The sequence below is a fragment of the Dasypus novemcinctus genome, chromosome 11, assembly GCF_030445035.2.
Source record: "Dasypus novemcinctus isolate mDasNov1 chromosome 11, mDasNov1.1.hap2, whole genome shotgun sequence".
Classification (NCBI taxonomy): Eukaryota; Metazoa; Chordata; class Mammalia; order Cingulata; family Dasypodidae; genus Dasypus; species Dasypus novemcinctus.
This window is the reverse complement of record NC_080683.1, coordinates 63,498,254-63,524,764: the sequence shown is the minus strand read 5'-3', so window position 1 is coordinate 63,524,764 and position 26,511 is coordinate 63,498,254. Positions and strand designations below refer to the sequence as shown.

The window sequence follows — 26,511 nt, the reverse complement described above, 5'->3', positions numbered from 1 at the left end:
ATGACTTCATTTCTTCCTATGGCTGCATAATAGTCCATCATGTGTCTACACCACAGTTCGGTTATCTATTCATCGGTTGATAGACACCTGCATTGATTCCATCTTTTGGTAACTGTGAATAACACCATTATGAACATCAGTGTGCAGATGTCTGTTTTTGTCACTGCTTTCATTTCTTCTGGGTATATGCCTAGTAATGGTATTGCCAGGTCTCATGGCAGGTCTATATTCAACTTCTGTGGAAACTGCCAAACAGTTCCACATTGGCAGTACCATTTTGCATTCCCAACAGTGAATAAGCACTCCTATCTCTCCACATCCTCTCCAACATTTGTAGTTTTCTAACTTTTTAATAGTGGTCATTCTGATAGGTGTGAAATGATACCTCATTGTAGCTTTGATTTGCATTTCCCTAATTGCTAGTGATGCTGAACATTTTTTATGTGTTTTTTCGCCATTTTTATTCCTTCTTTGGACAGTTGCCCTTTTAACTCTTTTGCCCATTTGTTAACTGGGATGTTTGTCTTTTTATTGTTGAGTTGAGTTGTAGCATCTATTTATATATCATGGATATTAAACCCTTATCAGATATGTGATTTCCAAATATTTTCTCCCATTGAGTCAACTACCTTTTCATCCTTTTGACAAAGGCCTTTGAGATGCAAAAGTGTTTAATTTTGAGGAGGTCCCATTTATCTGTTTTTTCTTTTGTTGCTCATGCTTTGGGCATAAGATCAAGGAACCATCACCTACCACAAGATCTTGAAGACCTTTTCCAACATTTTCTTCTAGTAGTTTTATGATCCTGTTTTTTATATTTAGGTCTTTGATCTCTTTTGATTTGATTCTTATATAGGGAGTGACATAGGGGTCCTCTTTCATTCTTTTGGTTATGGATACACAGTCTCCCAGCACCATTTGTTGAAGAGAATGTTTTATCCCATTAATATGGCTTTGGTAGGTTTGTCAAAAACCAGTTGGCCATAGAGGTGAGAGTTTATTTCTGAAATTACAATTTCTTCCAATACCATGCTGTTTTGACCACTGTAGTTTTGTAATATATTTCAAGGTCAGGCAGTGAAATTCCTCCCACTTCACTCTTTTTTATGATGCTTTTGGCTATTCGGGTGCATTGTCTCTTCCAGACTGTCTTTTCTATTTTTGTAAAATAGACTGTTTGACTTTTGGTTGACAGTGCATTGAATCTGTAAATTGAATCTGTAAATCAGTTTGGGTGGGATTGACATCTTCACGATATTCTTCCAAGTCATGAAGATGGAATGTCGTTCTGTTTGTTTAGGTCTTCTTTGATTTCTTTTAGCACTAATTTGTACTTTTCTGAATGTACATCCTGTACTTCTTTGGTTAAATTGATTCCTAGTTATTTGAGTCTTTTTATTTATATTGTCCTTTTGTGTCTGGATTTTTTTCCCCTGATATCCTCCTCAGATTGTTCAATGCTAGTGTACAGAAGCATTGCTGATTTTTGCATGTTGATCTTTTATTCTGCCGCTTTGCTGAACTCATTTATTATTCAAGTAGATTTGTCGTAGACCTTTCAGAATTTTCTAAATATAGGATTGTGTCATCTGCGAATAGTGAGATTTTACTTCTTTTCCTGTTTGGATGCTTTTTATTATTATTTTTTTCTTGTCTAATTGCTCTAGCTAGAACTTCTGACACAATGTTGTATAATAGTGGTTACAGTGGGCATCCTTTTCTTGTTCCCTATCTTAGAGGGAAAGCTTTCAACCTTTCCCCATTGAGTATGATGTTGGTTGTGGGTTTTTCATTTATGCCCTTTATCATATTGAGGAATTTTCCTTCTATTCCTTTCTTTTAATTAATTAAAAAAATTTTAAAGTAGATTTAGTTTACATAAATGTTACATAAAAAATATAAGGGATTCCCATATGCCCCATTCCCTCCCCCTCCCACACTTTCCCACATTAACAACACCCCTCATTAGTCTGGTCCATTTGTTAAAATTGATGAACACATATTGAAGCATTGCTACTAACCATGGATTACAGTTCACATTATAGTTTACACTCTGTCTTGCACAATTTTATAGGTTATAACAAAATATACAGTTGCTGTATCTGTCGCTGCAATGTCATGCAGAACAACTCCAATGCCCCCAAAATGCCCCCAATAGTAAACCTGTTCATCCCTTTCCTATCCCTCAGAAACTCTGATGGCCACTGCCTTTTTATCAATGGTAACAGTTCTTCATTGCCAGAATAGTAAATCTATAGTAGAATAATAATAAGCCTACTTTAACCAATTGTTCATTCCCCAGTCCTGAGAATCTGGGGATGGGTGATGCCCTCTCTGCTTCTAATTGAGAGAGAGCTTAGATCCCATGGGGCAGATGGATGGAACTGTCTTGCTTGCAGTTGCAGACACTCTCTGTTTCTTGGGATAGGTGTTGTCCATCATCATCTCCTTGTTAGTTGTCCTAGGTGAGTCCACTGAAAAGGAAAGTAAGTGTTGCAACTCTGCTGAAATTCAGGGCTTAAGTGGCACATGGATGGATCAAAGATTGGTCTCGGGAAGTGGACTTGACCCAGTGGTTAGGGCATCCATCTACCACATGGGAGGTTTGCAGTTCAAACCCTGGGCCTCCTTGACCCATGTGGAGCTGGTCCATGCACAGTGCTGATGCATGCAAGGAGTGCGGTGCCACGTGGGGGTGTCCCCATGTAGGGGAGCCTCATGCGCAAGGAGTACACCCCGTAAGGAGAGCCGCCCAGCATGAAAAAAAGTGCAGCCTGCCCACGAATGGCACCTCACACCCGGAGAGCTGACACAACAAGATGATGCAACAACAAAGAGACACGGATTCCTGTGCTGCTGATAACAACAAAAGCAGACAAAAAGAAGAACACGCAGCAAATGGACACAGAGAACAGACAACTGGGGCGGGGAGTGGGGGGAAGGGGAGAGAAATTAAAAATAAATAAATAAATAAATGAGTCTAACTCTGTTACACTGGGGAGCAAAAATTCCAAAGTAAGGCCCACAGACAGGGTGCAGAATTCCTGAGCTGTCTACCCTGCTTATAGTTTCTGGATGTCTCTACTTCTATCTTTTGAAGATTTTTTTTTTTTTTTAAATTAAGAAAGGGTGCTGGATTTTGTTGAATGCTTTTTCTGCATCGATTGAGATGATCACGTGTTGTTGGTTTTTTTCCCCTTCAATTTGTTAATGTGGCATATTACTTTAATTTTTGTGGCTTGAACCACCCTTGCATACCAGGAAACTTGGTCATAGTGGATAATTCTTTTGATATGCTGTTGGGTGCTATTTGTAAGTATTTTGTTGAGAATTTTTATATCTATGTTCACTAGAGAGATTGTAATTTTCTTGTACTATCTTTATCTGACTCTGGTGTAAGGGTGACGTTGGCTTCATAAGATGTGTTGGGGGAAGCGGACTTGGCCCAGTGGTTAGGGCGTCTGTCTACCACATGGGAGGTCCGCGGTTCAAACCCTGGGCCTTCTTGACCCGTGTGGAGCAGACCCATGCGCAGTGCTGATGCGCACAAGGAGTGCCATGCCACACAGGGGGCCCTGCGTAGGGGAGCCCCATGCACAAGGAGTGCACTCCATAAGGAGAGCCACCCAGCGCGAAAGAAAGTGCAGCCTGCCCAGGAATGGCACCACACACATGGAGAACTGACGCAGCAAGGTGACGCAACAAAGAGAAACATAGGTTCCTGTGCCGCTGACAACAACAGAAGCGGACAAAAAGAACACGCAGCAGAGAACAGACAAGTGGGGGGGGGAGGGGAAATAAATAAATAAATCTAAAAAAGAAAAAACAAAGATGTGTTGGGTAATTTTCCGTTCATTTCAGTTTTTTGGAAGATTTAAACAGGATTGGTATTAATACTTCTCAAAATGCTTGGTAGAATACACCTGTGAAACTATCTGGTCCTGGACTTTTCTTCGCTGTGAGATTTTTGATGATTGATTTAATCTCTTTAAATGTGATTAGTTTGTTAAAATCTGTAATTCTTGTAGTGTCAGTGTTGGTATTTTGTGCATTTCTAAGAATTTGTCTTTTTCATCTAGGTTTCTAGCTTGTTGTCATAGACTTTCTCATAATATCCGTTTTTGGTTTGTTTTTTATTTATTTTTCCCCTACACCCAACCCCGGTTGTCTGCTCTCTATCTCTGTTTCCATTTGCTGTGTGTTCCTCTGTGTCTTCCTGCATTCTTGTCAGTGACATGGGAATCTGTGTCTCTCTTTGTTGTGTCATCTTGCTGCATCAGCTCTCCGTGTGTGTGGCACCACTCCTGGGCAGGCTGCACTTTTTTCGCCCAGGGTGGCTCTCCTTATGGGGCACAGTCCTTGTGTGTGGGGCTCCTTACAAGGGGACACCCCGCGTGGCACTGCACATGGGCCAGCTCACCACACGGGTCAGGAGGCCCTGGGTTCGAACCCTGGACCTCCTACATGGTAGGCGGATGCTCCATCAGTTGAGCCAAATCCACTTCCCTCATAATATCCTCTTATAGATCCTTTTTATTTTTGTGGGGTAAGTTGCAACTTCACCCCTTTTATTTCTGATTCTATTTATTTGCATCTTTTTTCTTCTTTTTTAGTTTAGCTAATGGTTTTCAATTAAAAAACTGATTTCATTTTGTGATTTTTCTTGTTAAGATTTCATTAAGCTTGGGAGGGAACTCTGTAGCTGGAGAAACTGGGAATGGCATAGATGTATTCTTTGAACACTTTGCTTAGATTGGTCTAACTCAACTGGGTCTAACATTTATGCTTACACAATTCTAAGCATTCTGTAGTTTCTCCTTTCCTGTTTTTCCCCACAAGTTCTTGGTGACCTGTATGGAATCACCTTTTTTCACTGTCGTCTTTCTACGGTTTCTTTTCCTTCCCCTATACAGTAGAGTTTCCCCACAGAATTATTTTCTCATGGGTGCTTTCACTTGACACCTCCATTGTAGGATTATAATGAGGATTAAGTGAAGTAATTTAACAACATGTGTCAGGCACTGTGCTATGTGATGGGGATACAGAATTGTACAAAACAAACCAAAGCCCCTGCCTTCATGATGTTTACATTCTAGGAGACATGTATGTATGTGGTTATGAGACCAGCTGCTTGCCACCTTGCCACCATCCCTTCTCTTTTGATCCCTTACTCTAGTACTTGATACTTGGTAAACCATCGGTGTTAGGGATCATCATCACTACCACCACCTTCATCAGATCCTCCCTCTCCCTGACCTCTTCGGAGACCTTCTAGTTAGCTTGCTTTCCTATGCTATTTGTTTGCCAGCATATCTCTAGTACTACCACAGGATCTGCCATGTAATGGGTACTCAATAAATACCTGTTTAATGAATAAATAGGTACAGAAGTCTGTTTAACTTGATTTACCCCAGTTTTTTCCATAGAATCTCTTGTAGTTTCTTAGAGAAGAATACGTCTGTGTGGAAACATGGACCATATGGTGAAACCACAGTATTGTAATATGGCCTCCCAGGCTCTTTGTAATCTGACCTTCTCTTTATCTTCAGTTTCTGCCAGGTGACATCTTCCTGTTTTTTAGCAATCACACATGGCTTGTGGTTGCTTCAGTACACCAGGTTGTTTCCTGATGCTTTCTCATTGAACTTTTTCTTTCCTCTGCCTGGTTTGGCCTTTTCATTTGTGCTGTCATTAGGATCTTTGCATCATCTTTTAAGATGTGACTCTTACGACTCCACCAATTTCTGTTGAATCTTTTTTACTTTGTGCTTTTGTTTCTGTAAGTGGCTGTCTAGTAAGAAAGCAAGCTCTTCAAGGAAGGTATCTCCTTGGTTTCGAATCCCTGGGGCTCAACACTGAGTCTGGCTCACATCAAGAATTCAGTAAATGTTTATTGAAAATGAATGCATTTTCAGTGGTAAATACTTTTAATAAGTATCTCTGCTTTTGAAGAAATCACTTTAAGCTTTTGTATCCTCTTATTCAGATATCTTACATCTTCGTCATGGTTCCTGAACTTGAACAGGGTACACTTTTAGGACTAGGTAGATGTGGCATTCGTCTTTGTTCACAGACCCTTAGGAGTTGCTGTTATGTTCTGCTCTTTCGTCTCAGATTAGAGATATGTACTTTGATATTCCTACTGACAAATGAAAATAATCTCTTTCTTTCTGAAGATTTGCCCTGAGATATTTCAAGGATACTTCCCCAGTGTTTCAAAGACTCTTCCTGGAGAGTTCAGATGCTAATCCGGTCCGCTATGGGCGCAGGCGAATGAAGCTCCGGGACCTAATGGAAGCAGCCTACAAGTTTCTGCAGCAAGAGCAGTCAGTGTTCCGGGAACTCTGGGACTGGAGTGTGTGCGTCCCTCTCCTCAGAAGCCATGACACTTTGGTCCGCTGGTGTGTAGCTTTGGACATTTCTTGTGTTTCTAGTGTAGGAATGCTAAAGGGGGTATGGAATTGTGTGCATGGGGAGGGGGAAGGAAACCATTTACAATTTATTGTTTTTATGCCTTTTGGGTTCTTATTGCCTTTCCTCAATGACTGTGCTGATTCAGAAGAAAACGAGATTATATGAAACGTGAAACAAGTAATCACCCCAGGCTTAGTTCCTTCAGAATGGAGTTCATCTTTTTTCATGTTCAGTCAAGTGAATTCATCATACCTAAATTGTATTTTCTTTATTCTAGAATTTGTGTTATAATAATTTTTGAAGATTTCCTTTTCTAGTGTCTAGTTGCCTGGTAAATTTTGTTCATTCTTTAGAATCAACTATAGGTCAGTAGAATTTATGTGCATGTTTTTTTTCTCCATCAGGTACACAGCCAATTGTCTTGCTTTGGTCACCTGTATGAATGAGGAGCATAAGTTATCATTCCTTAAGAAGATTTTCAGTAGTGAGGAGTTGATCCATTTCAGGTTGAGGTAAGCAGGAACCTTCTGGAGATCTTGATAGAGTAGGGGTTCATAACTAGGGGTTTGTGAACTTGAATTGAAATTCAAAAATTCTTGTGGGGATGTGTTAGTGATGTGGGTGTGATATGTTTACTAAATAATATACAGTATTGTGTGGACTTAGTAAAGGGTCCATGTTTTCCTCTTGGCTGGCGAAGGGGTCAGTGGAACAAAAAAGGTTAAGAACTCCTGCGTTAGGGCTATACAGCTCATTAAAGTAATTAATGAGATCCTGGTTTCCCTCAGGTTACTAGAAGAAGCCCAGTTGCAGGACTTGGAGATGGCCTTGGTTTTGGCCAATCCGGAAGCCTCCCTTTGGCGTAAGGAGAAGGAGCTGCAATACTTACAGGGACACCTTGTTTCAGCTGATCTTTCCTCCAGGGTGACTGCTGTCTGTGGTGTGGTGCTGCCTGGGCAGCCACTGGCACTTGGAGAGCAGGTGTGTTGGCCTCAGTAGGGTGTGTATGCCCTTACCCCCCTCCTAAAAACTGAGTTGCTCTTTCATTTAGTTGGCTCTCTCTACTCGGTGTGAGTCAAATGGAGTTTGCTAAATACCTATTCCAGTTTTGAAAGTGTTCAGGGAGAGATTAAGAGAATTTCACTAGGGCCCTTCTCTCTGAATAAGTTAGAAATAGTAACAATGCCTATGTGATACTATTAACTTGAGCAAAGTTCTTACACGTATCTTCTTGTTTGCGTGCTACAACATTGCCTGATCACTATATATGCTCCAAGTGCTTGAGTAGCACTTGTAGTGATCCCATATTGATGTGAAATAGACAGGATGACTTGCCTGGGGATGCTTCAGCACTCTGTGGCACAGATAGGACTATGCCCAGGGTTAACTTCCACCAGTCTCTTTCTATCAGAATGTTCTCTTTGCCTGTTGTGAGGGAGGTATCAGTAGTGTACTTCCTCCCTGCCATGTGAAATTACCTTTCCAAGAGCATGGTTTCAGATGACACTTGGAGATGTTTTTGTAGATCATACATTTGTAATGTCAGTTTTTTTTCCCCCAGCGGTCTTGAGTCATTTGTCCTGTAATCTGATGGTCAGATCCACCATGTTTTATTTTCAGAACAAGTCCTGGGTCATTATTTAAGCCATTGGTTTGTCTCTGCAGTAGAATAAAAAATTTATTTGTTGAAGTATAATGTGCATATAGAAAAATACACATGCCATGAGTATACACTCAATAATTCTTCAGAAACTGAGTATATCTGGGTATCCAGTACCAAGTAACCTTGTGTTCTTTTCTAACCACTCCCATCCCCACACCCCATACACACACCCAGTAACCACTATCATAACATACTCTAGGGTTGGGGTATTTGAATAGGAAAGGATTAGAATAGGGAAGGATTCTGGTTGAGGTGGGCCCAATGTTGGGCATTTGAGAGGTGCAAAGGCAAGAGTGCAGTAAGGTGCTCTGGTCCAGCCTGCCTCCAAAATTGCAGTCCCGAGGAAAGTTCAAGAGTTCCCAGCCCTAAATCTCCTATTTTTAGAGAACTAGCCATGTTTGAAAATTATTAATCACTCAGCTTTTCCAAGAGTTCTTTTCCCCATCTATATTGAATCCATTATTATTATTATTTTTAATCTTGTTGCTAGAGATGATGTCAAACATATTCCAAAGTAGACTGGTGTAATGAATGCATGTCATCATTCAACAGTTATAAATGCGTGATCAATTATATTTCATTTATATTTCTTCCCACTTCACCCGTATCATATATGTATTTTTTAAATTAGAGAAGTTGTAGATTTACAGAAAAACAATGCATACAATACAGAATTCTCATATACCACCCTATTATTAACTTGTTGTATTAGTGGTACATTTGCTATAATTCATGATTGTACTATTATCTATTGCCCATTGTTTACAGTAGGGTTCACTGCATGTTTTTTTGTATAGTTGTATGATTTTTAAACTTTTTATTCTAGTTAACATATGCAACCTAAAATTTCCCCTTTTAACCACAAATAAATAATTCAGTGCTGTTAATTATGTCCACAGTGTTGTGCTACCATTACCACCATCCATTATCAAAACTTTACAATCTATCCAAATAGAAATTCTGTACAATTTAAGTATTAATTTCTTATTCCCAACCCCTACTTCATTCCCTGATAACCTCTATTCTAGATTGTGACTCTATATGATTTTGTTTATTCTAAGTATTTCGTATCTGTGAAGTCATACATTTATCCTTTTGTGTCTGTCTTATTTCACTCATCATAATGTCTTAAGGGTTCATCCATGTTGTTGCCTGTGTCAGAACTTAATTCTTTACAGCTGAATAATATTCCATTAGATGTACATATTACATTTTATTTACCCATTCAATGGTTGATGGACTCTTGATTGTTTCATCTTTTGGCAATTGTGAACAATACCTCTGTGAACATTGGTGTGCATATATCTGTTCCATCCCTGTTTTCAAATCTTTTGGATATATAATTAGACATGGGTTTTTCTGGTATTAACTATTAGCAGAGGTTTATGTAAGGGCAGTGGGAACATTATATAAATTAACTTGGGTTCCTTTGGAGGAGAGACTATTCTTGACGTGCCTTTCTTTTATCACTTCCCTCCTTAGGCTAATAATAGGAGTTCTTCGTGTGAGCAGGAGCTGGCCCTTAGGTCTTATGTGCTGGTTGAGTCAGTCTGCAAAAATCTTCAGACCCTGGCTATGGCAGTGGCTTCACAGAGTGCCGTGTTGTTGGAAGGACCAATAGGATGTGGCAAAACTTCCTTAGTTGAACATTTAGCTGCAATGACAGGTAGACAAAAGACTCCTCAGCTTCTGAAGGTCCAGCTTGGAGATCAGACTGACAGTAAGGTAATTAAGAAACGACAACTTTTCGAGGATTAGAATGCTTATAATTTGCATCCAAGTATTTTTCTTTTTCTTTTTTCACTAATGGAAAATAAGAACAACTATTGGACTTGCTGGTTACTAATGGAGCCAAGTTGCATAACCTCAAGTGCCTGCTTATATCCTTATGAAAGTTTCACAGAATTAACCAAAGGATGTAGCACTGGTACCTCAGGTATGTGGTTGGAGTAATTACTTTGCTCTCTTTCTGTAGATGCTGTTGGGGATGTATCGCTGTACAGATATCCCAGGAGAGTTTGTGTGGCAGCCTGGTACCCTGACACAGGCAGTCACCAAGGGCTACTGGATCCTTCTGGAAGATATTGACTATGCCCCCTTGGATGTGGTATGTGTCTTCTATCATCTTCTGTTTTTTTTTTAGGAGGTACCATGCATTGAACCCAGGACCTTGTACATGGAAAGCAGGCACTCAACCACTGAGCTACATCCACGGCCCATGTTTCTTGTTTTTGAAGAACATTTTGTTAATAGCTGTTCTGGGGATAGTTTAGACAAAAAAAGGTGTTTGATTAGTGATAATGTTGTTGTAGGAAACTCATTTCATGATTACCTACCTAATCTGCTTTGAGCTCTTGGATTTTTCATCTAGCCTCTTGCTGGATGGAGAATCTGTAAAACTCTGCTTGTGCTCTTTCCTGTGTTCTGCACTTTTTTCTTTTTGGACTTAAATATGTGAGTAGTTTCCCAGCCTTTTCAATAATAGACCCAGCAGGAAACATCTTAACCATGTTACAGATACATTGAGAACTTTGAGATTCTGTTTCCCAGCTTTGGCCACCACAGAACCATGGGCTGAGGAAAAGGGAAGAGATGATGTTACAAGAGTGTGCTTGTCCTTTTTCTGTTAACAAAAATATACTGGATGTATATTTTGGTCTTTGAAAGACCACATCTTTGTGTATACCATGGAGACAGTCCACATTTCCTGTGTTTTTTATAAACTGTGGCAAAATGCATTACAGAATGAAACGTAGTTTCTTTGGGCAGATTTTTCTGAAATTGATTTTAATTTTATTTTAAGGTGAACCCTCAAGTTAAGTGCATATGACTTATTCCTCTAGTATATAAATGAAAGAGTGAATGTGTATGTGTGTGTGTGTGTGTGTGTGTTTGTGTATGTATCTGAGGTTTCAGAAGATGTGTGGAGGAAGATTGGCTTAAAAATTAGTATTATATCTGATGCTCTGCAAGGTCATGACATAAAGATGTCCGGGGAATATTGGTCCAGAGAGGGTCTCAGAGTTGGATCACTGTGTTCTAGGATCTTGATGCTCAATTTTGTAGGGCTGCGAACTCACTTTTCTCAAGCCTAGAATTGGGGCTGACTCCTCCCAATAAAACTTAAATAAGTTCACAAGTCTGTAATAAAAATATTTTTTTAAAAAAACCAAAAAACGTCAATAATAAAACTGAAGTATAAACCATAAGTCCAGTTTAAAAGTATTCATTGAATTTTGTGTTCATTTTTTTCGTAAACGTGTTATTTTGAAATAATTCAAAACTTACAGGACAGTTGCGATTTGACCCTACTTCATACTATGAGAACTGGAGTTTCCTCTAAAGATTATTTGGAGAGAGGGTTGTTTTGTTACTTCTGTTATAATAGCTTCATCAGTAGGGTTTTGTGATTTAGGTTTCTGTGCTGATCCCTCTCTTGGAGAATGGAGAGCTCTTGATTCCTGGCCGAGGTGACTGTGTGAAAGTGGCTCCTGGATTTCAGTTCTTTGCAACCAGGAGGTAGGTCCTATTAACGATTCTGTTCCCACTCCAGGGCTTTTCACTCATCCCTATGTTGAGTTATAGAAGTCCTGGAATAAAATTCTTTTCTTAAGCAAGGTTAGTTGGAACTTATGGTACATCCAGCTTTCTTATCCTTGATTATTTTAATGAAGATAAACAATTTGGAAAACCCAGTGTTTCTTTTTTTATTTTTAAAAATTTCACTTAAAAATATGTAAACAGTTTAAAAAACTGTATCTTATTTTCAGAAATAACCGGAATGAGAATCTTGTCAGCCCTGGGGTTAAGCCCTGCCTTTGACAGTACCTGTGTGTAGCCTGCCTGTGTGATTATGATGGAGCTAATATGCATTTTAAATGTTGGTTGTAAAAATGGAAGTGAAGTAATTTGCCCTAAAGACCTGCAGCATAGTTAAGTGCCAATTAATGGCTAGCCATGATAATGCTGTTGATGATGTATAGATTATAAGTAATTCAAAAAATTGATTGAACGTAAGCATCAAAAGGAATAAAAATTGAGCACATGTCTGTGTCCCTGTGATTCATTTCCTACGGCTTGGTTCTCTAAGGTCTTAAAATTCCTCAAAGTAAAGTGAATATGAAATTGTATTTAGTGGTTATATTGATTTTTTTTAAACAGTTTTATTGGTACATATTAATAAAGCGTACAGTTCATCCAAATATACAATCAGTGATATCTGGAATAATCACGCTGATTTTTTTTTTTTTTAAGATTTATTTATTTATTTTTAATTTATTTCTCTCCCTTCCCCCACAAACCCCCATTGTTTGCTCTCTGTGTCCATTCACTGTGTGTTCTTCTGTGACCACTTCTATCCTTATCAGCGGCACCAGGAATCTGTGTTTCTTTTTGTTGCGTCATCTTTTTATGTCAGCTCTCCGTGTGTGCAGTGCCATTCTTGGGCAGGCTGTACTTTCTTTCACACTGGGCGGCTCTCCTTACGGGATGCACTTCTTGCGTGTGGGGCTCACCTACGCAGGGACACCCCTGCGTGGCATGGCACTCCTTGCGCGCATCAGCACTGCACAGGGGCCAGCTCCACACAGGTCAAGGAGGCCCAGGGTTTGAACCGCGCGGACCTCCCGTGTGGTAGGCAGACGCCCTATTCATTGGGCCAAGTCCGTTTCCCCTGATGTTTCTTGTAGCTCAGTGAGCACCTACTCCTAGATGGTGTGTGGAGCTTACTTATCGGGACTCAAGGAACACCCTGCCAGGCCCTCCTAATTTAATAGACCCTCATCTTATTAACAGAGTACTGAAGTTCTTTCCTTTTAGGTTTCATAGATTTCCCCAAAAATTAGGGCATCCTGGATAAATTTCTGCCATTTAAATTCACAGTTCAGTGGTCAAGTGACATTGCGAGCCTTGTCCTTATGTGCTGGAAGAAAAGAATGATGGGACAGTTTTGAGGATTAAATTAAATGGCTTAGGTGCAAACATCTGGCTTGCACAGATTATGTGTTTAATGAATATTTCTCCTCTATCTCCTTCTCTTCTAAATGTTTTTAATAGTTTCAGGTACTGTATCGTGTGTTTACAAACCGAGAGCTTGTTTTTAATGCTATGGGCCTTGGATTATGTTTTCTCTTTCCTGGTGTTATTTATGATTAAATAAGAGGAACATGTCTTTAAAATCAAAACACTTACCTCATGGAATAATTTGTAATTGTTAAAGTCCCAATAAGGAAAAAAGTCAAAACTGGGTCAGCTGTCAGCCTTTCATTTGTTGTCTTCCCCATAAGCGCAACAGTATTTGGCAGAGAAGATTGTGAGTGTCATTCATATGTGAAGTACAGCAAGTGATATGCAAGAGTATAATTCAAGACTAAAATTGGGAATTTTGCGTGACTGTTTTTTATTTTGAAATGTAGACTCTTGAGCTGTGGAGGAAATTGGTATCGACCGCTAAATAGTCATGCTTCTTTGCTAGACAAATATTGGACCAAAATTCACCTGGATAACATGGATAAGACAGAACTGAGTGAGGTATGTGTATATTAGAAATAATCAATTCTAGTACTCTAATTGTATGAATTAATGCTTTCTCTTTTACTTTTTATTATGTAAAGTTCCAAGTATACAGCATAATGAAGAGAACAATAGAAGAGACCACTGAAATACCCATAAATTTAAATAAATATATATTTTTTGCAATTAGAAGTCTGTTGATTCTTTTTTTTTTAAAGATTTGTGTATGTGTCCACCCCCTTTGTTGTTTGTGTTTGCTGTCTGCTCTCTGTGTCTGTTGTATGCTTATCTTCCTTTTTTTTTTTTAAAGATTTGTTTCTCTCCTCCCCACCCCCCACCCCCAATTGTCTGTTCTCTGTGTCTATTTGCTGCGTCTTCTTTGTCCGCTTCTGTTGTTGTCAGCAGCACGGGAATCTGTGTTTCTTTTTGCTGCGTCATCTTGTGTCATTTCTCTGTGTGGGCGGCGCCATTCTTAGGCAGGCTTCACTTTCTTCCGTGCTGGGCGGCTTTCCTTACTGGGCGCACTCCTTGCGTGTGGGGCTCCCCTCCGCGGGGGACACCCCTGCGTGGCATGGCACTCCTTGCGCTCATCAGCACTGTGCATAGGCCAGCTCCACACGGGTTAAGGAGGCCCAGGGTTTGAACCGTGGACCTCCCATGTGGTAGGTGGACACCCTAACCACTGGGCCAAGTCCGCCGCCCTGTCTTCCTTTTTTTTTAAGGACGCACTGGGAATTGAACCTGGGATCTCCCATGTACGAGGGAGGTGTTTAATGGTTTGAACCACCTCCGTTCCCTCTTGTGTCTCATTGTGTTTCCTTGTTGTATCTTCATTGTATCATCTTGTTGCGTCAGCTCACCATCTTGCTTGTCTTCTTTAGGAGGCCCTGAGACCTCCGATGTGGTAGGCGGGCACCCAACTGCTTGAGCAACATCCACTTCCCTGTTGATTTTTGTTCATGGGTTTTCCTTATATGTTCTGACATTTTTGATTGGGGGTTCATATTCAGTCGCTCTTTAACTGTGGGATATCTTTGAGGCTGAACTATTAAATATTAACTAGCTATCAATTCCATGAGGTTGGTCATTATATTTAGATCATAATAGCAAAAGCAGATAATATTTGTCCTTTTGTATCTGGCTTGCTTCACTCAACATAATGTCCTCTAGTTTCATCTACATAATATGTTTCACAACTTCATTTCTTCTAGCTGAATAATATTTCATTGTATGTGTCTGGTTTGTTTATCCATTCATCAGAAGAAGGACACCTGGGTTGTTTCTATCTTTTCTCAATTGTGAATTATGTCATTATGAATATTGGTGTGCAAATGTCTGTTCATGTCACTGCTCTCAGTTCTGGGTATATACCTAGTAGTGGTATTGCTGAGTCACATGGTAGATTTACATCTAACTCCTTAGGATACACTAAACAGACTTCCACAGTGACTGTACTGTTCTACAATTCCATCAACAGTGATTTCTAGTAGATTATAAAATTCTAGCAGGTTATAAAATGATAATCTTATTGTAGCCTTGATTTTCATTTCCTTAATAAGACAGTGATATTTAACATTTTTTCATTTACTTTTTTGCCATTCGTATTTTCTCTCTGGAAAAATGTCTATTTAAGTCCTTCGCCTGTTTTTTAAATTGGATTGCTTGTCCTTCAGGTGTGTTTTTAAATTTCACTTTATCCACTGCTAAATTTGCTTTTTCCTCTGTCAGGTTCTTCAGAGCAGATATCCCAGTCTTTTGACAGCAACTGATCACCTGCTTGACATTTATATCCAGCTTACTGGTGAGAAACATCACTCTCAGAGTATTAATTGCCTTGGATATGAAGTGGCACTTGACAAAGTTTCAGAAGCCAGAAGAGAAAGCAAAAGACTCAGCCTTGAAGGAAGAGAGTTGTCTCTAAGGTACTTTTTAGAATTTACATTTTAAAAATGACTCCCTTAAAAATTCTTATCTGGCAGAACTAATTGGCGAAAAGAGATTGGGCATTGAAATTAGACTTCTGTCTGCTTCATGGTGTCAGCTTTATAGTTGCTAATAGGGAAGTGGTGAGAAACATAATATTTACTTTAGCATTACAAAATAACTTTTTAAAAAATATATTTAAAATTTTTTTTTAAAAAAAGATATTTAGATTACATAAATGTTACATAAAAATATAGGGGATTCCTATATGCCCCACTCACTATACCCCTCACATTTTCCCACATTAACAGCATCCTTCATTAATGTAGTAGTACATTCATTACAATTGATGGAAACGTTTTGGAGCATTGCCACTAGGCATGGATTATAGCTTACATTGTAGTGTATACTTTCCTACACAGTTTTGTAGGTTATGGCAAGATATGTAATGGCCAATATCTGTCGTTGTAATGTCATTCAGGACAATTCCCAGGTCCCAAAAATGCCCCCATATTTCACCTGTTTTTCCTTCTCCCTGCCCTCAGAACCTCCAGTGCCTCCACATCAACAATATAATGTCTTCCATTGCTAGAATCACAATAAGTTTATAGTAGAATACCAGTAAGTTCTACTTTAGTCCATAGTTCATGCCCCAGTCCTAAGGCTTCTGGGATGGTGATTCCCATTCCACCTCTAATTGAGAGAGGGCTTTGATCCCATTGGTCAGATGGATGGGACTCTCTTGTTTGCAGTTGTAGATTCTCTCAGTTCCTTGTAATGGTCATTGCCCATCATCATCTCCTTGTTAGTTGTCCTGGGTGAGTCCAATGAACTGGAGAGTAGGTGTTGCAACTCATTTGAGATTCAGGGCCCAACTGGCACATGGACAGCCCAAAGATTTAGTCTCTTGGACATACACCTGTCAACCCTAGTACTAATTATAGGTTCAAAGGATAGAAGGATCAGAAGAGCCATGTTTAGGAAAACCACAACTGACTCCAACTCTGTTACACTGGGGAGCATAAATTCCAAAGTAGTGCTCACTGGCAAGGCATCAGACTCCTGAGCTATCTTCCCTGACTATAGTTTCTGGATATTTCCAGAGCCCTCACGAGCTCCAATATTTCAGGTAGTATTTACTTTGGCACTCAATGAGATCCTGCTGAGACTTGCATAAGCATAACCTCTGGAATGACCTCCCAACTCACTTTGAAGTCTCTTAGCCATATAAACTAATTTGTCTTTACCTTTTCCCCTTTATGGTCAAGGTCTTTTTCCAGTTCCATTGTTGGTTGGTGCTTGGTAGTAATCCTTTGGTGCCAGGGAGGCTTATCCCTGGGAATCATGTCTTATGCTGGGTGGGAAGGTAATGCAAATACTGAGTTTGGCTTAGAGAGAGGCCACATTTGAGCAACAAGGAGGCTCTCAGGAGGTAACTCTTAGGAACCCTATAATACTAAGCTAAGTTTCAATTTCAAAAGTAAAGGTTCATAAGTAAATTCATCAGTATTAAGGGTCCATCAGTGGACCGTCTTCCTTTACTAGTCAATGCCCCTGTACACAGGGTGTTCTTGATGTTCCATTAGAGAATGTGGCAGAGCTCCCCAGGATGGGAATTTGATGTTCTTTGATTATTGTATGACTCTTCACCCATTGTGATGTTGCCTCACAAAATAACTTTTAAATACAGACTTGGGGATAGTTCCTGACATAGTTCTCTCACAGGATGTCCTTTACTTATAGTTGTTGTCTTAAATAATCCTTCTTGGATTTTGCTGTATACTGTGAGGTCTGTTCCTTTGGTATCTGTCCTTGGTGGTTGGCTTGCCCTTTGAGAAATGAGAATTAGTTGCTCTGAGAATTAGTTGCCCCTTGTCTGCCATGGGTGGGGGAAGAAATGAATGACTGACCACTTCCTATTAAGAACAGGGGGAGTGGTTGGGACAACTCAGTCTTTCCCCTGATCTTTTCATCTTCACATTGCCAGAAAAAAGGAGAGAATTAGCAGCTGTTTGTTGCCTCCAGACTTAAGTGGGTAAAATTGAATAAATAATCTGCCTTAGGTCCCTGATGTCTTTAGCCTCTGGTCTTTCATTTCCTTTTTTTTTTTTTCATTTTAAAGGGACCTACTGAATTGGTGTAATAGGATTGCCCATACCTTTGACAGTTCTTCTTCATCAGCATCATTAAGTATTTTTCAAGAGGTAAGGTATTGTCTTCTCAAATCTATATTTTTTCTATAAGATTCTTGATTTCCACTGTTATTTTTTCCTTTCATTTATCTGTCTCAGGCTTTTATCCTTTCAAGTTAATTGCTATGAGTTTTTCTTTTGCATTGGTACTGTTTAACATCCTTAGCTAGATAAAATTGAGCTAATGTTGCCTTAATTAGCCTTAAACTAATGTCTGATAGGCTAAACATTTCATGGTTTTTGAAACAAACTATTATTAATTTCAAAACATGTATAGTTTGAGATAGAGTAAAACAAAGAGACTGAAATTAAAGTTATAATGAAAAGAAAAAATTCCAGGTGATACTATAGCAGCATTGTAAATTGTAAAAAGGATGTGTGATAGTCCTACATATAACTTCTTTGTCTATTTGGTAAGTTTGTATTTGATCCATCTACTTGCCTCAGCAGGGCTTTTTTATCTTTAGTGAAATTTATGTGGGAGCTCACAAGGTGAAACCTTGTATGCTTGCCTTGGGAGGAAATGTGTTGCATGGGAGGGAAGCCCATATTGAATTATGGCTCTGCTATATCCCAAAAGAAGGCAGGGAGGTATAGTACTGCCTGCTTAAGAATAAAGTAGTCATGCCTGAAGATTTGTGATTAAGACTTAAGAAACATTGAGCTCTTTTTTAAAGCATTCTGCTTCTGTCAGCTGGATTTGAAGAGACAATAGTGACCCGTTTCAGTGTGCAGTATCTCTTTGTTGTTTGGGCAAGGCACTTTAAGTAGAAAGAAACCTCATTTGGATTGCATACATATGCTCAGCTGAACCCCAATGTGCTTTGTGGCAGTCTTTTATCTTTATGAACTAAATGAACTCTTCTTCCCTTTCTGTACATTCCCCATCTCTTTTCTAGGTAAGCTTGTTTTTTCACTTTTCTAAGAAAATTGAGGTATTGGTAGGATTCTTGATATCTTCCTTACTCTCTAATTCATAAGTATTTATATATGTCTCTGGGTTTGTGCATTTACTTATTGATTTGTAGCTCCTTTATTGAGGTGATAATTCACACACCATAAAATACACTCTTTTTCAGTGTGAAATTCAGTGGTTTTTAGTATATTCACAGAGTTGTGCAGCCATCATACTATCCAATTCCAAAAAAGTTTTCATTACTCCAAAAGGAAACCCTGTCCTCAGTTGCTTTCACTCCCTATTCCCCCTCCCCTCTCATGCATAGCAACTGCAGGTCTGTTTTCTGTCTCTGTAGATTTATCTATTCTGGATGCTACATATAAATGAAATCATCCAATATGTGCCTTATAGTGCCTGATTTCTTCAGCATGTTTTTGAGGTTCAGTGAGGTGGTTGCATGTGTCTGTAATTCATTCCTTTTAATGACTGAGTTATATTCCATACAATATTTTGTTTATTCATTTATCAGTTGATGGACATTTTGGTTGTTTTTCCTTTTGGATGATGTTTATATATTCATTATCCTATCTTTCTACCTTTCTCAGAGTAAAGTATTCATGTTTGTGTTTTTTTTTTTTTCACATTTGAATAAAAACATACATTTCTCAATTAGATGTACTGGATACATATTAATTTTTTTTTAATCATACGATATGGTACACATTATATTTGGTTCACAGTAACACAGTCACACAGTAACACAGTCTGTTTCCTTGTGTCTGGCTTGCTTCGCTCAACATAATGTCCTCCAGGTACATCCATGTTGTCATATGCTTTATGACTTCATTTCTTACAGCTCCATAATATTCCATTGTGTGAATATACCACAGTTTGCTTATCCATTCATTGGTTGATGGACACCTGGGTTTTTTCCAACTTTTGGCAATCACGAATAATGCCTCTATGAACATCCACGTGCAGATGTCTGTTCGTGTCACTGCTCTCAGTTTTGGGTATTTATCTAGTAATGGTGTTGCCGGGTCACACGGCAAGTCTATATTCAACTTCCTTAGGAAGTGCCAAACAGTTCTCCACAGTGGCTGTACCATTCTCTACTCCCACCAACAGTGAATAAGTGTTTTTGTATCTCTCCACATCTTCTCCAATACTAGTAGTTTTCCAACTTTTTAATAGTGGCCGTTCTTCTAGGTGTGAAATGATATCTCATTGTAGTTTTGATTTGCATTTCCCTAATCATTAGTGATGTTGAGCATTTCTTCATGTATTTTTTTTTTGCCATTTATATTTCTTTTTTGGGCAAATATCTATTCAAGTCTTTGCCCATTTTTTAATTGGGAAGTTTGTTTTCTATTGTTGAGTTGTATCAGCTCTTTATATATCCTGGATATTAAACCCTTATTAGATATGTGATTCCCAAATATTTTCTCCCATTGAGTCAGCTGCCTCCTCACACTTTTGACAAAGTCCTTTGAGGTGCAAAAGTTTAATTTTGAGGAAGTCTCTTTTATCTATTAATATTTTTCCTTTGTTGTATATACTTTGGGTGTAAGGGCCAAGAAACCACCACCTCCTACAAGGTCTTAAAGATGTTTCCCTACATTTTCTTCTAGTAGTTTTATGGTCCTGGCTTTTATATTTAGGTCTTTGATCCATTTTGAGTTGATTCTTGTATAGGGTGTGAGATAGGAGTCCTTTTTCATTCTTTCGGTTTTACATATCCAGTTGCCACAGCAGCATTTGTTGAAGAGACTCTTGCCCTGTTAATATTAATTTGGTAGGTTTGTCAAAAACCAGTTGACTCTATAGGTAAGGGTTTATTTCTGGATTCTCAATTCTTTTCCACTGATGGATGTGTCTTATCTTTAGGCCAGTGCCGTGCTATTTTGACCATTGTAGCTTTGTAATTTGTTTCAAGGTTAGGCAATGAAATACCTCCCACGTTGCTCTTTTTTAGAATGCTTTGGCTGTTTGGGTGCACTTTCCCTTCAAAATGAATTTGTTAATGGCCTTTTGTAATTTTGTAAAATAAGCTGTTGGGATTTTGATTGGTATTGTGTTGAATCTATCAATCAATTTGGATAAGAATGACATATTCATGATACTTATTCTTCCAGTCCATGAACAGAGAATGTCTTCCATTTGTTTAGGTCTTTTAAAATTTCTTTTAGCATTATTTTGTAGTTTTTTGTATATAGGTCCTATACTTCTTTGGCTAAATTAATTCCTAGGTATTTGAATCTTTTTGTTGTTATTGAAAATGGAATTTCCCCCCTGACTTTCTCCTCAGATTGTTCATCACTAGTGTACAAAAACATTACTGATTTTTGTGTGTTGATATTGTATCCTGCCACTTTACTGAACTCATTTATTAGCTCAACTAGCAAGTACAGGATCATGTCATCCACAAACTTTTAGTGAGCATTTTACTTCCTCGTTTTCTGTTTGGATGCCTTTAATTTTTTTTCTTATCTAATTGTTGTAGTTAAAACTTGGAGTACAATATTGGATAACAATGGTGACAGTGAACATTCTTGTCATGTTCCCAATCTTAGAAGAAAAGCTTAACCTTTCCTCATTGAGTATGATGTTGGCTCTGGGTGTTTCATATATGCCTTTTATCATAGCAAGATGTTTTCCTTCTATTCCTATTTTTGCAAGTGTTTTTATCAAAAAAGGATGCTGGATCCTTTTCTGCATCAAAGAGATTCAGAGTGATGCATTGAGATGCATTGAGATGCAAGAGATGCATTGAGATGCAAGAGATGCATTGAGATGATCATATGTTTTTTTCCCCCCCTTGAATTTGGTAATGGTGGTTTATTACGTTGGTTTTCTTATGTTGAACCAGCTTGCATACCAGGAATAAATCTCACTTGGTCATGATGTGTAAGTCTTTTAATATGCTGTTGGATTTGGTTTGCAAGTATTTTGTTGAGAATTTTTACACCTATTTTCATTAGAGAGATTGGTCTGTAATTTTCTTGTAATATCTTTGTCTGGCTCTGGTATCAGGGTGATACTGACTTCATAATAGGTGTTGGTTAATATTCCCTCCTCTTCATTTTTTGGAAGAGTTTAAACAGGTTTGGTGTTAATTCTTTTTGGAATGGTAGCATTCACCTGTGAGGCCATCTGGTCCTGGACTTTCCTTTGTTGGGAGATTTTTGATGAGTGATTTAATCTCTTTAAATGTGATTGGTTTGTTAAGTTCTGAATTTCTGGTAGTGTCAGTGTAGGTTATTTGTGCATTTCTAGGAATTTGTCTGTTTCATCTAGGTTGTCTAGTTTGTTGGCATAGAGTTTCTCATAATATCCTCTTATGATCCTTTTTTATTTTTGTGGGCCAGTTGTAACTACCGCCATTTCATTGCTGATTGTATTTATTTTTTCTTTGTTATCTAGCTAGGGGTTAGTCAGTTTTATTGATCTTCTCAAACAACCAGCTTTTGGTTTTGTTCATTTTCTCTATTGCTTTTTCTCAATTTCTTTTATTTCTGCTCTAATCTTTATTATTTCTTTGCTTCTGCTTGCCTTAGAATTGGTTTGCTGTTCCTTTTCTAGTTTCTTTACTTGTTCCATGAAATGAGTTTAGTTATTTCTTCTTTTTAAATGTAGGCATTTAGGGCTTTACATTTCCCTCTCAAGATTGCCTTCATTGTATCCCCTAAGTTTGGACACATGTGTTCTTGTTTTCATTTGTCTCAATATATTTACTAATTTCACTTGCAATTTCTTCTTTGACTCCCTGATTATTTAGGAGTGTGCTGTTCAGCCTCCACACATCTGTGAATTTACTTTTTTCCTGTCTATTTTTGATTTCCAGTTTCATTCCATTATGATCAAGAAGGTGCTTTATATAATTTCAGTCTTTTTATATTTATTGAGAGCTGCATTGTGCCCTAACATGTGGTACATCCTGGAGAAGGAAAGGTCCACGGGTACTTGAGAACAATGTTTAACCCACTGAGTTTGGGTGCAGTGTTCTCTATATGTCTGTTAGGTCTAACTCGTTTATCATATTGTTCAAGTTCTCTTGTTTCCTTGTTGCTCTTCTGTCTAGTTTTTCTATCTAATGGATGTGAGTGGAATGATGAAGTCTCCAATGATTATTGTAGAGATGTCTATTTCTCCCTTTAGTTTTGCCAGTTTGTCTCCTTTATTTTTTTGTACCTTGGTTAGTTGCATAGATATTTATGACTACTATATCTTCCTGGTATATTGTCCCTTTTATTAATATATATTGGGAAGCGAACCCCGGTGTAGGGGTGCCCCATGTGCAAGGAGTGCACCCCGCAAGGAGAGCCACCCCACGTGAAAAAAGCGCAGCCTGCCCAGGAGTAGCACCGCACACACGGAGAGCTGACGCAGCATGATGGCACAACAAAAAGAGTTGCAATTTCCCAGTGCCGCCGGACAATGCAAGCAGACGCAGAAGAACATACAGCAAATGGATACAGAGCAGACCATGGGGGGGAAGGGGAGAGAAACAAATACAAATAAATCTTAAAAAAAATATGCATATGTATAAAATGGCCTTCTGTATCTCTTATAATTTTTTAAATTTAAAGTGGGGAAGCGGATATGACTCAATGGATAGAGCTCCTGCCTACCATATAGGAGGTTCAGGGTTTGATACCCAGGGCCTCCTGGCCCATGTGGAGTGCTGCCATTAGCAAGGAGTGTTGCTCTGCACAGGGGTGCCCCCCGCGCAAGGAGTGACCCCCATGCAAGGAGTGCAGCCCCACGTAGGAGGGCAGATCACACAGGAGTGGAGCTGTCCACATGGAGAGCTGACACACAAGATGATGCAACAAAAAAGAGATACAGAGAAGAGACAATATGAGATGCAGCGAACTAGGTAGCTGAGGTGGAGCAAGAGAATGATTCTCTCTCTCCCACTCCAGAAGATCCCAGGATGGGTTCCTGGAGCTGCCTAAGGAGAATACAGCAGACACAGAAGAACACACAGCAAACGGACACAGAGAACAGAAAATGGTGGGGGGCCGGGTTGGTGGGAGAAATAAGGGGGGGAAAAAAAGTGTTTTGTGTGATATTAGTATAGCTACCTCTGCTTTTTTTGGTTACTTTTGTGTGAAGTATCTTTTTCTAACCTTTCACTTTCAGCTCTTTTGTGTCCTTGGGTCTAAGGTGAGTTTCTTATAAGCAGCATATGGATGGCTCATTTTTTTAATCCATTCTGTTAGCCTGTACCTTTGAATGGAGTGTTAAATCCATTTATATTCAATGATATTTCTGTAAATGCATTATTTATTTCCACCATTTTATTCTTTGCTTTTCATATGTCATATCTTTTTGTTTTTTACTCTATATTGTCTTTTCTGCTTATTCTTTCTTCTGTATTCTCCAAGCCTCTCTCTTCTGTCTTTTTCTTTCAGGTTTTAAGGCCTCCTTTAACATTTCCTGCAATGGTGGATTCTTTTTTCAAGCTCTCTTAGGTTTTTTTTGTGTGTCTGTGAATATTTTATACTCACTTTCATATTTGAAGGACAGTTTTGCTGGTTAAAAATTCTTGGCTGGCAATTTTTCTCTTTCAGTATCCTAATTGTATCCTACCACTGTCTTCTTTCCTCCATGGTTTCTGAAGAGAAATCTTGCTAAGTCCTACTAGACGTCCCTTGTATGTGATGGTTTGCTTTTCCCTTGCTACTGAGAATATTCTATCTTTGATATTTGACATTCTGAGCTGTGTGTATCATGGAGTAGGTTTATTTGGATTTTTTCTGATTGGGGTATGGTGTGCTTTGAGACTGTAAATTCATTTCTTTAGTGAAAGTTGGGAAATTTTCAGGTGTTTTTTCCTCAGATACTCTTTCTGCCTCTTTTCTCTTCTCTTCCTCTTCTGGAACTCCCATCACATGTATTTTGTTGCCTTTTGTGTTGTCATTCAACTCTCTGAGCCCCTGCTCAATTTTTTCCATTCTTTTATGTCTTTAATTTTGGCTGTTCTGTCTTTGGTATTACTTATTCTTTTATAGTTTTGAGTCTGCTGTTGTATGCCTCTAATGTGTTTTTTATCTCCCCTATTGTGTCTTTCATTCCCATGAGCTCCATCACTTTTCTGTTGAGGATTTCAAATTCTTCTTTGTGCTTGCTCAGTGTCTTTTTTTTTTTTTTAATTTAATTTATTTTTTAAAAATTTATTTCTCTCCCTTTCCCCTTCCCCCACTCCATTTGTCTGCTCTCTGTGTCCATTCGCTGTGTGTTCTTCTGTGTCCACTTGTATTCTTGTCAAGAGCACCTGGAATCTGTGTCTCGTTTTGTTGCGTCATCTTGCTGCATCAGCTCTCCGTGTGTGCAGCAGGCCATTCCTGGGCAGGCTGCACTTTTTTTGCACTGGGTGGCTCTCCTTACAGGGCGCACTCCTTGCACATGGGGCTCCCTGCGCGGGGTACACCCCTGTGTGGCACAGCACGCTTTGCGTGCATCAGCACTGCGCATGGGCCAGCTCACTACACGGGTCAGGAGGCCCTGGGTTTGAACCTTGGACCTCCCATGTGGTAGATGGATGCCCTATCTGTTGGGCCAAGTCCACTTCCCTCAGTGTCTTCTTGATGTCATTGATCTCTTTAACCGTATTGTCTTTCAACTCATTAATTTGATTTTGAAAATTTGTGTGTATCTTGCTGATTAGTTCTCTCAAGTTCTACATCTCTTCTGGGGCATATATATATTCATTTTCTTGGGCTCTCCCTCTCTCTCCCCTTTCCTGGGGTGGTAGATTCCTGGACCCCTCTTTGGCCATGTCTTTTATTTTATTGGTATGGCTTGTAATTTTTTGCTGAAGTCTAAGCATCTGATTAGGATGTAGTTTACTCAGATGCTCAATTTCTTTCTCTTTTGTAGGAATTTAGTGGCAGGGGATTGTGTGGTACTGTTGAATTTTGATTCTTGGCTTGACTTGGATTGTTAGGATTGTCCTTGTTGGTTGCTCAAAACTGGGCACTGGGTACCCATAAAAGGTTGTATACTTGCTTCCTAGGGAGCAAGGCTCCCTCCTAGGGGAGGAGAATATAGAGGCTGAGAGAAACCTCTCATACTAATTTTTAATTTTTTCATGTGCACTTTTTTGATGTGCCAGCAGATGGCGGTCTTTGACAGCTCTCAGTTCAGTGCCTGGCGGAGTGTATTTGCAACACAGAGTAGATCAATGTGATAGAGCTTCCTGTCTGGAGGGTAGGAGCTTTGCAATTCAAACCTTCTCTGAGACAATTCTCCAGCCTTCTCTGGCAGCACCCTCAATTTTCCTGGCCTGGAAATATTTCCACTCCCCTCTGAGCCTCAACAATCAGGCCCAGTTAGTAGAGAGGGAGATTGGGAGGGGTCATGTGTCTTTAACCCCTTGCTGCTTCCAAGGCAAACAGTGGCGCGGCCCTGCCTGGCTTGGAAGGGCTCCTTGGACACGGCAGACCAAATCTGTGAGTCAAAAGCTGAGTCAGTGTTAGACTGTGCCCCTCTCCATCCCTTTTCCTGGGGCATCCTGAACATTCAGCCCCAGGTGGAAGAGAGGGAGATTGCGAAAGCTGAATTTCTCTAGTTCTCCTGCTACCAGGACAAAGCACCATGTGGTCCTACCCGGCCTGAAAGGGATGGTGGCACACAGCAGACCAAATTTTGGGGTCAGTCTTAGGCTCTCCCTCTCTGTCCCCTTTCCTGGGGTGGTAGATTCCTGGAGCCCTCTTTGTCTGTAGTTGCCGGCCCAGGGGCCTGAGAATTCTGAAGTGTCTTAAGTGTGTGGGATGGTGCTAGCAGCAGCTGCTGGTTTCAACTCACAGTTCTTTTGTTATGATTTCCCTCCTTTGTTCCTCTCTCCTCTGGGCCGTGTCCAGCCTTTGCCTTGTTTCCTAAACCCTAGCTTTTTTCTAGGGTGT

The 26,511-nt window shown here is 39.4% G+C and overlaps 1 protein-coding gene across 2 annotated transcripts in view; it reads left to right on the top strand.

Moving 5' to 3' along the window:
* Positions 1-26,511, top strand: part of MDN1 (midasin AAA ATPase 1) — a 170,754-nt gene that overhangs the window by 20,461 nt on the left and 123,782 nt on the right. For both annotated transcript variants that reach the window (XM_058307147.2, XM_058307146.2), the window contains exons 3-11: positions 6,177-6,401; positions 6,819-6,926; positions 7,203-7,395; positions 9,560-9,802; positions 10,053-10,184; positions 11,493-11,596; positions 13,492-13,606; positions 15,317-15,510; positions 17,634-17,715. In XM_058307147.2, coding sequence (XP_058163130.1) covers positions 6,177-6,401; positions 6,819-6,926; positions 7,203-7,395; positions 9,560-9,802; positions 10,053-10,184; positions 11,493-11,596; positions 13,492-13,606; positions 15,317-15,510; positions 17,634-17,715 — 1,396 coding nt within the window. The remainder of the gene's footprint in view (positions 1-6,176; positions 6,402-6,818; positions 6,927-7,202; positions 7,396-9,559; positions 9,803-10,052; positions 10,185-11,492; positions 11,597-13,491; positions 13,607-15,316; positions 15,511-17,633; positions 17,716-26,511) is intronic.